A 13,814-nucleotide genomic window follows, 5' to 3' on the forward strand; every position below is an offset into this window, starting at 1 on the left:
ACACGCCTTCAGTACGCGATTTGCTTTCCTCGTTCGGAGCTCGGATGCGGTTCAACTCAAAATTTTTTGAATTGCGCTTAATAACCACCACCGCGGCCATTCCAGTGTGAGAGCCTTGGAACTTGGAAAGGACATTCAGTGGCGCACTCACGGGTCCGTATCCGTGCTAGTCCCTAATTCTCGACTTTCCCCCTCTTCCGCGATCGTGAACAATCGCTCCATGTTTCGGCCTGACTCTTGCCCTTGCATTTGCCGTGGCGCTCCTAGCTGGCTTCCAGAACTAACGGTAGCGCAACACTACCGCATGTTTCGAACCGTCGGAAACCATTTCAAACTTTTTGCTCTGTGCCTAGGTTCTTTTTTTTTTCTGCGAAGACGTGCGTTTTGAGTTTTTATCCAGAGTTGATGAAAACGCAACTGACTAAACTGCATGCGTCGCTCCGGCATCTCGTACTGATCGTGACACCCCTTTCTCCTATGTAAAGTGAAGTATAATGGTCCGCGTGTTCGCTGGGCGGTATGTAGGCGTTGTGCGTACCGCAGCGGATGACATTCGGATCGGTCCGTGCCGGTCCGCCCCCATCGCATTATGAAATTTTGTTTGTTTGGCCTAGATATTGCGTCACGACAGAATCTCTCCGTATGATCGCTTCAGATATCTGATCGAACCAGTCGGTGCCGTATTGACAGAAACGAAGGATCATGCTTCCTCCAATAACTACGGAACTTTTGTTTTCGTTCATGAAATCAGCCCAACTTTTTTACAGAAGATCACAGGTCGTTTTTCCCGGCGTTTTTCCCGACGCTGACGACTCTCATCAGCACGAGTTCGTACTCCTAAATAGGTTTTCTATATTTTTGATTGTGGTAGTCGCTAGTAGTCGGAAGCAACAGCAGTTCCGATCATCGATACCCGTCAAATCCACAAGGGCTACTTTCCACGTAGTCAAATAGGCAAATAAAAATTCTTGGCCACATGCATACGCGATCATAGAGCCTGTAATTAAAAGTGAGGCACTTTTAACTTTCTGCTGGTGTTACAAGACAATAATAGCCTCACTATATTGCGACAGGCAAGGACGTTATGTATGTAGACAGGTAACAGATAATATAGGGAACCAAATATATACTAAAAAAACGGAAGACAACAGCAATATAGGAAAACCATAACTCAAACAACACGACGGGCGACACGGAGGGGACAGAAAAGAGTAAACAGCATATACAACGCTATAGTCCATCGACCATCAACTTGGTTGGTGGTGCCAACCCTAACCGCGGTGGCGGCGAAATTCTCCTTTCCATTTCTCTCATCCCTGCGTGCAGGCCAATGCCCACAGCCCCGTCTTTCAGGCCAGGTCCTTCCCCGTTGACCATTCGCAATGCGCCATTCTTCCCCTCTCCAGGCACCAAGGCGGAGTTTCTGCCCTCTAGTGGAGGCAAGATAGGAATGCCCATCTTCGATACCGGCGGCGACAACGCGCGGTGTTTTAACGGATCGTCTCGATCCCGGTACCGATTTGGTGAGGTAGGGGGAGGTAGTGTCCGTGTCTGCGGTGACACCGTCATGGGATTCGGTAGTCCGGCTCTTGAAGAGGTAGAGGAGGCCGAAGAGTATCTATGTCCTGGTGAGCTCACATAGTTTGGTGCGGCACGATAGTCATCTGGTGCATTCCACGAATTCCGCGGTGACCGATTCGGTGTTGACGAGCCCATCACGAACGGCACCGCGACTGGTCGCTCACGATCATCAGGTGCTGGCGGTCGACCATTGTGTTTGCTCCTGAAGTCTGGAGGTTCCTCCCCTTTCCAATGATGTGGAGGTGCAAGCGATGGCGGTGGTTTTGCAGCAGAAAAGCCCATCATCTCGGCGCCAGGATGACTATGTGGTCGTTCGAAATCACGAGACGAACGGGGACTCAACGAAGGGCCCGGAGGGACCGCGCCATGGTGGTGGTGGACAACATGATGGTGATGGGTCCGATGGTGATGGTGGGAGTGCGGTACAGGATTAACGTGGGGATGCGAAGAGTGTCGATGCATTACGTGCGGCGGCTGCATATGGTATCCTTCTCTCTCCCTTTCTCGTCGCTCCATCTCCTTGTCCCGGTCCCGGTCCCGTTCTCGCTGCTCCCGCTCTCGACGGTCGGCAGCTTCCATGTGCTCCCTTTCTCGTTCTCGATGTTCCCGCTCTCTCCGATCTTCTTCCTCCAAATCAGCTCGACGATCCATCCAATCAGGCGCTTTTGATGGTCCACCTAGGCCGAACGCACCCATTCCCATTCCAGGACCCATCCATTGCCCAGGACCCTTATTAGATGCGCCATTTGGGGCAGGAGACATCGATGACCTCCGTGACGGAGCATGGTATCCGGAAGGAGGCTGTGAAGAAGACCCAAAGAATGGGTGTGGCGGATGATGGGAACCACTTGCCCCAGGACCAGGTAAATCCTGATCCATGGGTGCAAATGGTGAAGGCCCATGAATCGTACTCCCAGAAGGGTTATGTATGGAAGCACCACGACTTCCAGGTCTAGAAGATATGTGTTGGTGGTGACCGCGATTTGAGTTTGGACCGCTAGAATTACCGTTGAAGCCGGGAAACGCCGGTATTGAAGATGGACCAGCTTGTGCCATCATTGGTGGGGGGAGTGGTGGATGATGATACGATGATTGGGACGGTGGAGGCATCCTTCCATCTCTGCCAGAGAAGCCCGGCGGATACGACTCGGGATAAGCATCATAGGGCATAGGAAGAGGTCCTGTTGGTCCGTTAATGTGAGAGCCCATACCAGAGGGTGGAATTCGCGGTTGTTCGAACTGGCGTCGAAGTGAATATATAAAGTCCAAATCTCTGGCCACTTCTGCAGGGGGCAGCGTAGACAATTCTGGATAGACTGTGTGGGTGTGGGAAGTAGAAGGAACACTCTTTTGCTTCTTGGAGCCAAAGGGAAATGAATCAATGATCTGGCGTAATGTCGGGGGTTGGGGTGCATCTTGTGGCATACTAGGAATTCGTCGGACTGAAATGCCAAGGATCAGCAATATGGCAACAGAAATAAAACTGTAAACGCACCGGACTGGGGCCGCTCGACGGCCCTTCGCTCTCTTTCCAACTTTCTCTTTTTACGATTGTTATCCGCGATCATATCAGTTTGGAGCTGATCTCTCTCATGCTATGCATATCATCAGAACCAGTAAAACAGCGCGTCAACGGTAGCATACCTTCCACCAACTCCAGGTTCCATCTTCATGTACGCGTCTCCTCTTCATGATAGTGGTAATTTCGAGTTCACGCTTACGCGACGCGAGTTCGACGCGTTTATCTCGTCGGTTAGCTAACTCCTTCTGGTAATGAATGAGCTCGGGATGTGTACCTGAATAGGAAAACAGGACATGAGTGAAAAATTGGAATTTGAGAAGATTATAACACACCCTCGAGAATAAGAGTCTCTTCCCAGGCCAACTGCTGCATTCTCTCAACATAGAGAATTTCCCTCAACCGTCCAAATTTGAATTCGATGCCGGCGAGTACCTCTAGAGCCTCCGCACGGTGAGCAGGTTGTAAATCTGACTCCATCTCTACCTCCATATCATCATCAAGGGATACATCGGCGTCAATATCGACGTCCTGATCTTGGTCCTCGGCGTCGATGTTAAGTTCCGGCTTCTGCTTTCCTTTTCCCTTCCCTTTCGTGGTCGGTGGAATGTCTGGCTTTGGGGGTGGCTCCTCGGCTTCTTCTTCCTCTTCTTCTTCCTCTTCCTCCTTTTCATCTGCATTATCTGGCGGGGCCGCAGTAGCAGGCTGGGCCAAGAGTGATGTATTGACGGGAGATTTAAGCGGTGAAGCTGGGGACGGAGAACGCGAGGAGGCAGGAGAGGGGGAACCTTCGGAAGCCGAAGGAGATGGGGAGCCAGGGTCGACGACACCTGAGCCCGCCATTATAGACGATGCGGAAGCAGCTGCGACGACGGGAGCAATAGATTCAACAGGAGGAGCAGTCATATCGACGTCTTCCTCGAGCTCGTCTTCAAGAACGGCCTTGGGATCGTCGTCATCTTCCTCCTCTTCTTCCTCCTCCTTCAGCTGCTCCTCCTCGGAATCGGTGTCATTGTCATTGTCGCGATCGACGTCGGGCTGCGCAGGGTCATCATCGGAGACCTCGCCGTCAGTATCGTCGGCGAGCTCATCTTTTCCATCGTCATCGTTGTCGATAGACTCCTTGCGTGACATGTCGGTGTTCTTTTCCTTTTCGGCCACTGCCAAGGCCAGCCCCACGAGGTCCAAAGCTGCCATTTCGTGACTGGAAGGGATTGGAGGAGCGGGAGTAACGGAACCGAGCGACTGGTCGACGGGTGGTGGTGGTGCAGGAACAGAGTGATCGAGCTCATCGTCAGCCACGATGGGCAAGCCGGATTGCTTAGGCTGGTCAGCGTCTGCGGCATCCTCCTCACCCTCCTCTTCCTCCTCCATGATATTATGAGGCTTACTGCGCTCTTCCTCTTCCTCTTCTTCGACGGCACTCGACGACTTTGTTGCAGCCCATCCCCACATGGGTGCTGGTACGATACTGTTGCGTTTTCGTCGACCACCCCGACGCGAAGGACGCATGCCACGGCCACCTGAATGGGTTCTTCCACGCCTGCTACTGCCATTAGCGCCATGCCCATTCGTTTGGTCGTCCTGCTCATCCTCCGTCAATTCTGAAAGCTCTGAATCACCGTCCAGACCCGCGCTGCTAGGTTCTGCTTTAGACAAGTTATCTGGTGGAGGCGATGGTGACGGCGAAGGTGAGCTGAGGGAATCGAGCGAAGTTGATGTGCCCGGCATCGCGGACTGAACAAAGGACGATGAGGAACAAATGCGGAAGACAGTGGAAGGCTCGTGCGCGAGAAACAAGATTAGGTTTGGTGTTATCTTATCTTATCTTTTTCGGAAATTTTTTTTGACCCGTCCCTTTACTTATTCTTCCGTTGTCTTTTGTCTGCGTTTCTTTTCTCTCTTTATTAACAGGATAGGTCGGGATTCTCTTATCATTGATCTCTCTTGATGTGTGTTGAAAATTGCCGGTTTCCTCTTCGCCCACCGTCCTCCCAATGTGACGGCATGCTATTCAATACCCTATGTCGCCGCTCATTTGCTTCTCTGTCACTACCACGCTATTCTAGAACACCCATCAGGCTCTAGACAGCTTTGCGTACAAATTCATGTCGGGTTTTGGTGCTTTGGAAGGCTCATGTTTGAACTACACAATGCTGGCACGATTCTCGGCCAACGAGCTTTCTTTAGTCTGTGATCTGCTTAACGAACCAACCCAGGACTCATCGAATTCTCAGGCTAGGGTATCGACTCGACTGAGTTCCTGAACTGCGCCGCACTATTAATTGACCGCCCCTGTTTATTTCATAACATCCAAGTCGCTGTCTGTCTTTCTGTTATGTAAAAACGATTGACATACCGTTGCAACGGAAAAGTCAAGTTTTATGGTCGCCGTTGAAAGGAAACATGGCACTCAAGTTCCAAGTTCTGGTCGTCACCTCCTAGAATGTACCGGCCATTATACCATGAAATGATGCCTTCGAAGTCTTGGCTCGTTCAAGTCGTCATTCCTGCGTATATGAGCAGGAAGCATGGGGGTGGCACGAGGGAAGAATCCATAGTGAACACTGGCATTTTTAAAGTTATTTCTGGACTTTTACGTCTCCGATGCTGCAGACACTTTACTCAATCCCGCTAACTTAGTACCTTGGCATGCAAAAAAACTATCGATGCGAACTTGGTGATGATGACATTCAACCTCATGAGGAATCGCCACAGACTAGTACAAAACTTCCTGATGAGCGACAATACATCGATGCTTGGTGGCGGGTTGAGGGCTTGCAACCTGACGTTGATGCTGGTGTATGTTTTTGTCCGGTTTGGATGTGGACTTTGGAGCTTTTGTCTAGATTTGAGCCCAAGACCGCCTCATGTCAAGACCCTGACCTTTGATATCTCAGAATCTGTCACGCTCTTCGTCTCATATCTCACCTCTACCAATCTTGACATTGACAAATCCGAGGCGATTAGTATGTGTGAATGTTCACAGATGAGTTCCTATTCTTGTTTCACGGCTATAACATCTCCCTAATATTTGTCTCCGTACAATATCTTGTGACCTCAAACGAAGCGAAAGGAACAAAGTGGTCAACGTTGTATCCCTCGCTAGTCAGAAGCTTTCCAGGATCTTCGTGATCTACCGATCGTCAGCCTGTACGGTACTAGGGTCTAATGGTTATGGACCACTTGGCGACCAAATGACTCGCACGAACATCTTGCAGATTGTCACCATCGTGGTTGAAAGAACCGCACGAGTATAGATTAAGAGATGCGCTTAGTACTCAAGTCTGCATGATGTTGTCTGCAAAGAGTCGGTAGTCAATAGTCCACATTACTTCTTGATTATCTGGGCTTGGTACTGTTCGCTTACTCTCCTGAATTTTGGAGGTCGGTTCGAACCGTATATTCCCGTAGTCCGAGATTTGAGCTACCGTACATATTGTCCGCCTCGAACCGCGGCTACATCCTAATGACCGCACAAACAATATCTCCGCAATCCCCAAGATGTAAGGATAACGCTCTTTTTTCATAGGCGAGAAACCTTAAGAATCGTTGTCCGGACTATGATGGCCGGGAAGCTATGAACCTTCTATAGAGTACTTGCAAAATAAAGTTGAAATTACCGATCACATCAAAATCGTGAGAACGGTGAAGCGGAGAGCCTTTCCATTTCTTCCGCGACTTGGCGTAAGGCGAAAGTCAACGTCTCCTACATGGATGTCCGATACAGTTACTCTCAAAATGCTAGAATATACGCTTCCTGAAATTCCCGTCCTTCTTACTTTCGCCTCCTTTCTTTTCTTCATTAACCTTGCGGAAGGGGTCGCCAACTATCTTATCGAGGCTGGGCTGCTAGGTTCCCTGGTCGTAGGGATAATTTATGGACCAGAGGCCGCCAATATCCTTCCAACGGACGTACAAACCACTTTCCAGATCATTGGGTACATCGGGCTCCTGCTAATAGTCTTCGAGGCAGGGCTGGCTACCGACATGTCCCTGCTGTACAAGAATATCTGGTTATCCCTCTTGGTGGCATTGACCGGTGTGGGCCTCCCCATCGGACTCTCCATCCTCCTGCTCAGTGTTGGATACAAGTATACAGTTCTCCAGGGATTCGCCGCTGGTGCAGCATTATGTTCCACATCTCTTGGTACAACCTTGGCTTTGCTAAGTCCGGAGATCAAGAACACGAGGACAGGTCAGTGTCGTTACTGGTCACCTTTACAGACTGCTTACTCCCGGTCCAGGTGTAGTGCTCTTGAGCGCCGCTCTCATCGATGACATCGTGGGCCTAGTCATTGCCGCCATCATCTCTGAGATCTCTTCGGTCGACGAGGCGTCTGTGTCCATCAAGTGGCAGACTATCGTGCGGCCAATCATGGTCTCGGTGGCGTTTGGACTGTTCACTTTCATCATATCACGGCTCCTACGCTTCTTACTGTTCCATCATCCAGCTGCGTGGAAAGACAGACTACGGACTCAACGTGTACAGCTGTCGATGTTGATTTTCGTAATGGCAGGTTACGTGGCAGGTGCGAATTACTCGGGGACAAGTGAACTGTTTGGAGCATATCTTGCTGGCACGTTGCTCACTCATGTTTTCGCGCTATCATCGCGCGAGGAATGCGAGGATAAGACAGAAGACCATCAGATTATCACACCTATCCATGCGTTCACTATCTACATCATACCTATTCTGCAAGTGTTGCTATCGCCCTTGTTCTTTGCGTCCATCGGGGCTGCTCTCCCCATCAGGCTACTGGGGTCAGTTCATGGTTCTCATCGGGTTGTATGGCGAGGAATAATATATTCCCTGCTCATGGGCGTCGCGAAAGCCGCTGTGGGAATCTGGATGCTCGTCTGGCCTGACCGAGATAGTGGTCTCCATATATTGACAACCATCGAGTCAGCTACCCTGCTAGGTACAGCAATGGTGGCTCGAGGCGAGATTGCGCTCATTGTAGCCGAGATTGCTCGACCGATACTAGGTGATGATGAACCGTTTGCCGTCGTTGTATGGGCTATACTGCTCAATACTATTGGAGGTGCCGTGGGCGTCGGACTCGTCTTACGAGTTCGTACCATGGATAAGCCATCAGTATTTTCTAGTCTTTTACGGCGTTCCGTCGGGCGTTCATCGGCCGAGGCGCATGTAAAATCGGTCGACGTAGAGGCGACGACGAAGTAAATTACAGCGACGTAGAACATTTCATTCTCATGTAGCTCAGGTTTTTTTCCCGTTGTTTTTCCTAGAAAAATAGAAAGTGGTATGTCTCCGATATTGCGGCTAAGGAAGATGCCTAGACTCTTCATCGTGATCACTGCCAGCGTGCAACTTTGAGCGTGTGATCACGAATCCGGATTATATATCTTGTTGGACCTTACCAATATCCTTGACTTGATTATCGTTGTTCCTTTCGGCTGTGAGAGGAATTGAAATTTCGTGCCAACTTTGAAGCGGCGCGTTCAGTTCTCCAGCCTATTCATCGTCTTCTACGACCGCTACCACCATGTTGGGAAGGTACTCGACACGAAATATCCGACTGCTGGCATGCAGTTACCTAGGGCAGGCTCACCGACAGACAGCGAAGGGACTTGGGCGGTATTTTTCGACGACGCGTGAGTGCCGATTTACTCTGTGGCGATCCGGTTTGGGATAGGACGGCCCCCAGAGCTATAATATGCCCCCTATCTCTTCCGTGTTTCCAACTAATACCATCCCATTAGCCAGCAGCATGAGCACCAAGATTGTCGTCGAAGGCCCCGTCGTCGAACTCGATGGCGACGAGATGACCAGGATCATCTGGAAAAAAATAAAGGAGGAGGTTCGTCTCAGTCTTCAAGTCGTGTGCTGCAGCTCGCCCTTACCTGTACTTGCCAGCTCATATTACCCTACCTTGAACTCGATATCAAGTACTTTGACCTTGGCCTCGAGAACCGCGATGCAGTGCGTCGGTTATTCTCTTCTGACGCTCTCTTACTGAGTCTGTTGCCAGACCAACGACCAGGTGACCATCGACTCTGCCAACGCCATCTTGGAGCACAAGGTTGGCATCAAGTGCGCTACGATTACGCCGGATGAGGCTCGCGTCGAAGAGTTCAAGTTGAAGGAGATGTGGAAGAGTCCAAACGGAACGGTAAGCCTCACCTGTACTCTTCGGAGCTCCAGCTGACACTCCTGTGCGGCAACAGATCCGGAATATCCTGGGGGGCACGGTGTTCCGTGAGCCAATCATCCTCGAGAAAATTCCAAAGCCAATTCCTGGCTGGGTCAAGCCAATTGTAATCGGTCGACACGCTTTTGGTGACCAGTACCGAGCTACAGACTTTGTTGCACCTGGTCCTGGAAAGCTGCAACTCGTGTATACTCCGACTGATGGCTCCCCGGCGACAACACTGAATGTCTACGACTTCAAGGGCCCCGGTGTGGCCATGAGCATGTACAACACGGATGAATCCATCGCCGGGTTCGCTCACTCTTCCTTCAAGATGGCTCTGGCCAAAAAAATGCCTCTATTCATGTCGACAAAGAACACTATCCTCAAGAAATACGATGGACGATTCAAAGATATCTTCCAGGAAATTTACGATTCGTGCGTCCGTCAGACTTTCTTCGTTCCACAAAACTTTAAATTTCGCGTAGTCAATATAAAGCACTCTACAAGGAGGCCGGAATTTACTATGAACACAGGCTCATCGACGACATGGTTGCTCAAGCAATCAAGTCGTCCGGCGGATTCGTCTGGGCCACCAAAAACTACGACGGAGATGTCCAGAGTGACATTCTCGCACAAGGCTTCGGCAGTCTGGGTATGATGACCAGTGAACTTATCACACCAGATGGCCAGATTATTGAGAGCGAAGCTGCACATGGCACGTTTCGGTCTTTCTCGTATCTGTCTCACTCTGACGCCTCGAACAGGAACGGTTACACGACACTACCGGGAACACCAGAAGGGCAATGAAACGTCGACAAACCCTGTCGCGTCCATCTTTGCTTGGACCCGAGGTTTGATCCACCGTGCCAAGCTCGACAACAACCCGGCTCTTCGTGATTTCTGTCTTGACGTCGAGAGTGCCTGTATCGAGGTTATCGACAAGGATGGTATCATGACCAAGGATCTCGCGTTGTCCCTCTATGGTTCTAACATGAAGCGAGAACACTGGGTTGTCACTACTGCCTACATGGATGCTGTCATCGTACGTTGTCCTTAATTGCAGCATACTCGCGCTAACAAATTTTAATAGGCTAAACTCAACCAGAAGATAGCGAAGCGGGCTGCGGCACTGTAAACACACCTAGTTTCCGGATCGGATCTCAGACTATACCTTCGTAGGAGTTACCACGGCTGATCTTGTACATACTAATGGCCTCTATGGCCACATCCTAACAATGGGAGAGAACATTTCATCATCATTCCACGGAGCGCGACTCAACATCATTACGCGAATGCATAGGTCTCGTGATAGTCACCAGCTGACAATGCAGGGTCGCATTTTGAAAAACATTGACCTGCTCACTGCTCAGCTGCTCCTCGTCGCGTTGTTGGTCGTGTGCTCATTTTTTTTTTACCTGGCGCTGACAGTGAAGGGGTAAGTATATACCGTACAGGGGTATTTTTTTCCGGGACTGATGAGTCTAGCTGTGGGGATCTGAAATACGGAGCAGCCAAGAACATCAACCCGAGATTCCTCGGACTGTGCCAGCCTTGGTGTATGCTAATTGTTCCCGAAACAGGACGTTCAATATGTTACGTTTACACAGGATAACCATACCCTTCAATTTCTATCTAATTCTATGTCTTCAACTTTCGCTTGCCCGCAGTGCAGTATCACATCACAACTCGCCAATGGCACGTCTAATCCCAGTATTCACGCGTCATAAGCCTGTCATAAAATAATGAAGCACCATCCGACCCCCAAAAATCTGTTCTAATCGCCACGGTAGCCGAATCAGTCGCGTGTCTTGCAAAATCTTGATCACCGAACTACTCTGGCCCGCAATAAGCTCAGCTCGCTGATTTCCCGTCGCCAAGAGACTGAGACCCGTATCAAAGAAGCCAGAATCATCTCACCTCCCATTAGGGATCCTCTTTGATTCTGTTCTACACAAGATACTTCTATCGTGCGCGGGCACCAGGGACCAGGATTCTTCGGACCCTAGATATCCTCCGTGGCCACTCACTGCAGTGTGTCGTCATTGGAGGACCGTAGCGCTGAACGAGAACGTCTCTAATTTCGTATCTCGCCTTACGGCACTCACGCTGCAGGGCCAAAACCTTAAGCTCTTACCGTCCACCAGAACCGAGAAGTTATGCTGCCTTGCTTGAAGGCTATCAATCTCCCAAAGTCTACCTTTCTTTGTTAACATAGTACTGTTACGGAAATACTCACTTCGCGCTTCGTGATAAGACGAAGAATAGCAAAGAAAAAGACCCTGTTTTATGCACCAGGTTATGGATTGTTGATCTGGACAAGCACCTTGAAGTTTTTGATAGGCAGGTGGCCGATCGATGGCGGAAGATTCAAACCTCGGTTTGTATGTAGCCAACATTCCTGATCTACGACCAGAGCAGCCGTTCCTCTGAGAAGGTATGCTGTCGAAAATACCGCCCTAGCTTTGAGACTGAGATATGTTGACTGCGGTAAAAATTTCCTAAGATAGTCCCTTCGCTGGAAAAGAAACAGCCCACGATTTTGGTGCTTCAAATACAGGAGCACCGCAGAGCTAACAGAGGATCTTTCATAACAGTTCAGAATCGAAAAGTCAAGCCGACGATTGACGTTCCGCACTTGTTAGTATACAGTCTTCCACTCCTTCCATTTTACTAGTACATCAATCAGTTTACTTCTTCCCCTGAACGGCCGCAAGTTCGTAGAGATAAGTGCCTAGAAGCTTAGACTATTATCGTTACATCAGTGTTCTTGCCGTTGAAACTGAACTAAAAAAGCTTACTCCTTCGATAAAATTGGAGCGATCTAGCTTCTCATTCGTGGAACTGTCACATAGAAGATAAATGCTAGAAACGAGAAGAAAAAAATCAATGAACTTACTGTGCACCATCATCCCCTCTCCCCATAGGCAGAAGGACAACATTCGCACCAAGAGCTTCGGCAAATGTTAACGTAACGGGTATGGATCCACCTTCCCTCGTCATGTCGGGCTCCTGCTTGTACACCGCCTGCAAAAAAAAAATTTGAATACGAAGTCAATGGTGAATAGAAGGAGTTCATACCCTGGTAGCTGCCTTGGCAGCCTCAAAGTTCCAATGATTCAGGTCTGCCAGCCACGGCCTACCTCCATGAAGCTCTTCTATCACCATCTTATTCTTGCTTCCCAGTTTTGCAAATTCAGCTTCCAGATACGTGTTTACAAGGGGCGCAATGTTCTCTGGTGTCTGAGGGGGTACTAGTCTGTAGAGGCGTGATCAGTGAAAAGAATTCGAGAGTTACACATACTTACCTGATACTGAACTTCCCAGCGACCTTGGCTGGAATGACAGTTTTAGCGCCAGCACCATAAAATGCACCTTCAATTCCGTGAAGCGATAGACTTGGCGATCTCATCCGTCCCATCAGCACCTCAACCTTGTCGGAAGACAGTGCGATGCTAGCACCGGCGGCTGCTTCGATGTCCTCGATGGCATAATCCAGTTTCTCGTATATAGAGCGTTCATCCGCAAATGCTGGCGGGACCATTTCTTCCACGCCGGGAATAAGGATATGGCCTTGTGTATCCACAAGCTTGGACATAAGCATAACGAGGTCGGTCATAGGTTCGTGTATCGTGCGTCCGAAGACACCAGAGTGCAGATCCCAACTAGGACCGGTGATATTGATCTTGAAGTAAGAAATTCCGCGTAATCCATAAGTCAGGACGGGCGTTCGGGTGTTGAGCCAATAGTTATCGGACTAAAAAGTCGGGAGATTACCACCACAAATAAATCTTAAATGAATGAAGACATACGATGCAAACACAGTCTACGCCGTCAAACCAGTCTCCAGGTTGTGCCTCCTTCTCAACAAGTTCATCAAGTCCCTCGCTTCCGCTCTCTTCCATCCCTTCAAAGCAGAATTTGATGTTGACTGGTAGCTCTTTCTTGTTCTCGGCGTGGTACTGGAGAACATTGAGCCAACCAAGAATGGGACCCTTGTCATCTGTGGATCCACGTCCCACTAGCTGTCCATTCTCGTGGTTGATGGTCAACGTAAACGGTTCAGAGGACCATCCATCAGAAAGATTGGCCTAGAAAATCATGAGATTGAAGGACATGATGGTCGACCCAAGAACGTACGGGCTGAACATCAAAATGGCCGTAGATAAGCACGGTCTTCTTATTCGGGTCGTTTCCAATCTTTCCCAGAATCGCAGGAGGCAGCTGGAGCTCCTGACCATCCATAACGTGCTTTCCGAGATCGGTAAGCCGGGTTTCAACGCCGTATGATTTAAGCTGAGCGTTCAGCCAGTGGGCCATCTTGAAGACATCCTGTCTATGCTTGGCGTCGCCGCTCACACTGGAACCGATAGATCAGTTAGGCAGCATTGCACAACGAGTCACGACAGATCTGACCTTGGGATTGCAACTGCCTCAGCGAGACGGTTGATAACACTTTCAGCATTATCGTCGATGAACTTGATGAATTCTGGAGGTGCAGGCATATTGGCAGAGGGCGATGATGGTGGTATAAGTTCAAGAGGGCGCCTCTCACATTG

At 49.7% G+C, this 13,814-nt stretch overlaps 4 protein-coding genes across 4 annotated transcripts; 2 read left to right on the forward strand and 2 right to left on the reverse strand.

The window, feature by feature from the left end:
• Window positions 1-1,092: 1,092 nt before the first annotated feature.
• On the reverse strand, window positions 1,093-4,934 carry EV420DRAFT_24787 (Sds3-like-domain-containing protein). The gene is made up of 4 exons (XM_060481383.1): window positions 3,436-4,934; window positions 3,226-3,377; window positions 3,077-3,176; window positions 1,093-3,023 (listed from the first exon to the last, which is right to left on the reverse strand). Exons 1-4 carry the CDS (start codon window positions 4,829-4,831, stop codon window positions 1,231-1,233), a joined length of 3,441 nt encoding a protein of 1,146 aa, XP_060339126.1. The 5' UTR covers window positions 4,832-4,934; the 3' UTR covers window positions 1,093-1,230.
• Window positions 4,935-6,752: 1,818 nt separating this feature from the next.
• On the forward strand, window positions 6,753-8,404 carry EV420DRAFT_1297367 (Cation/H+ exchanger). Its single transcript, XM_060468349.1, has 2 exons — window positions 6,753-7,298; window positions 7,348-8,404. Exons 1-2 carry the CDS (start codon window positions 6,818-6,820, stop codon window positions 8,286-8,288), a joined length of 1,422 nt encoding a protein of 473 aa, XP_060339127.1. The 5' UTR covers window positions 6,753-6,817; the 3' UTR covers window positions 8,289-8,404.
• Window positions 8,405-10,516, forward strand: EV420DRAFT_1493868 (uncharacterized protein). The gene is made up of 7 exons (XM_060470786.1): window positions 8,405-8,925; window positions 8,982-9,047; window positions 9,097-9,237; window positions 9,293-9,693; window positions 9,744-9,973; window positions 10,023-10,300; window positions 10,349-10,516. The coding sequence occupies exons 1-7, from the start codon at window positions 8,782-8,784 to the stop codon at window positions 10,391-10,393; spliced, it is 1,305 nt and encodes a 434-aa protein (XP_060339128.1). The 5' UTR covers window positions 8,405-8,781; the 3' UTR covers window positions 10,394-10,516.
• Window positions 10,517-11,945: 1,429 nt separating this feature from the next.
• EV420DRAFT_1633752 (uncharacterized protein) lies at window positions 11,946-13,760 on the reverse strand (the record flags this gene model as incomplete). Its single annotated transcript, XM_060476231.1, has 8 exons — window positions 11,946-12,002; window positions 12,057-12,099; window positions 12,155-12,282; window positions 12,337-12,514; window positions 12,564-13,012; window positions 13,068-13,346; window positions 13,396-13,615; window positions 13,672-13,760. 8 exons carry the CDS (start codon window positions 13,758-13,760, stop codon window positions 11,946-11,948), a joined length of 1,443 nt encoding a protein of 480 aa, XP_060339129.1.
• Between the last annotated feature and the right edge of the window lie 54 nt (window positions 13,761-13,814).

Source organism: Desarmillaria tabescens (genome assembly GCF_030435595.1).
Source record: "Desarmillaria tabescens strain CCBAS 213 chromosome Unknown EV420scaffold_1, whole genome shotgun sequence".
Classification (NCBI taxonomy): domain Eukaryota; kingdom Fungi; phylum Basidiomycota; class Agaricomycetes; order Agaricales; family Physalacriaceae; genus Desarmillaria; species Desarmillaria tabescens.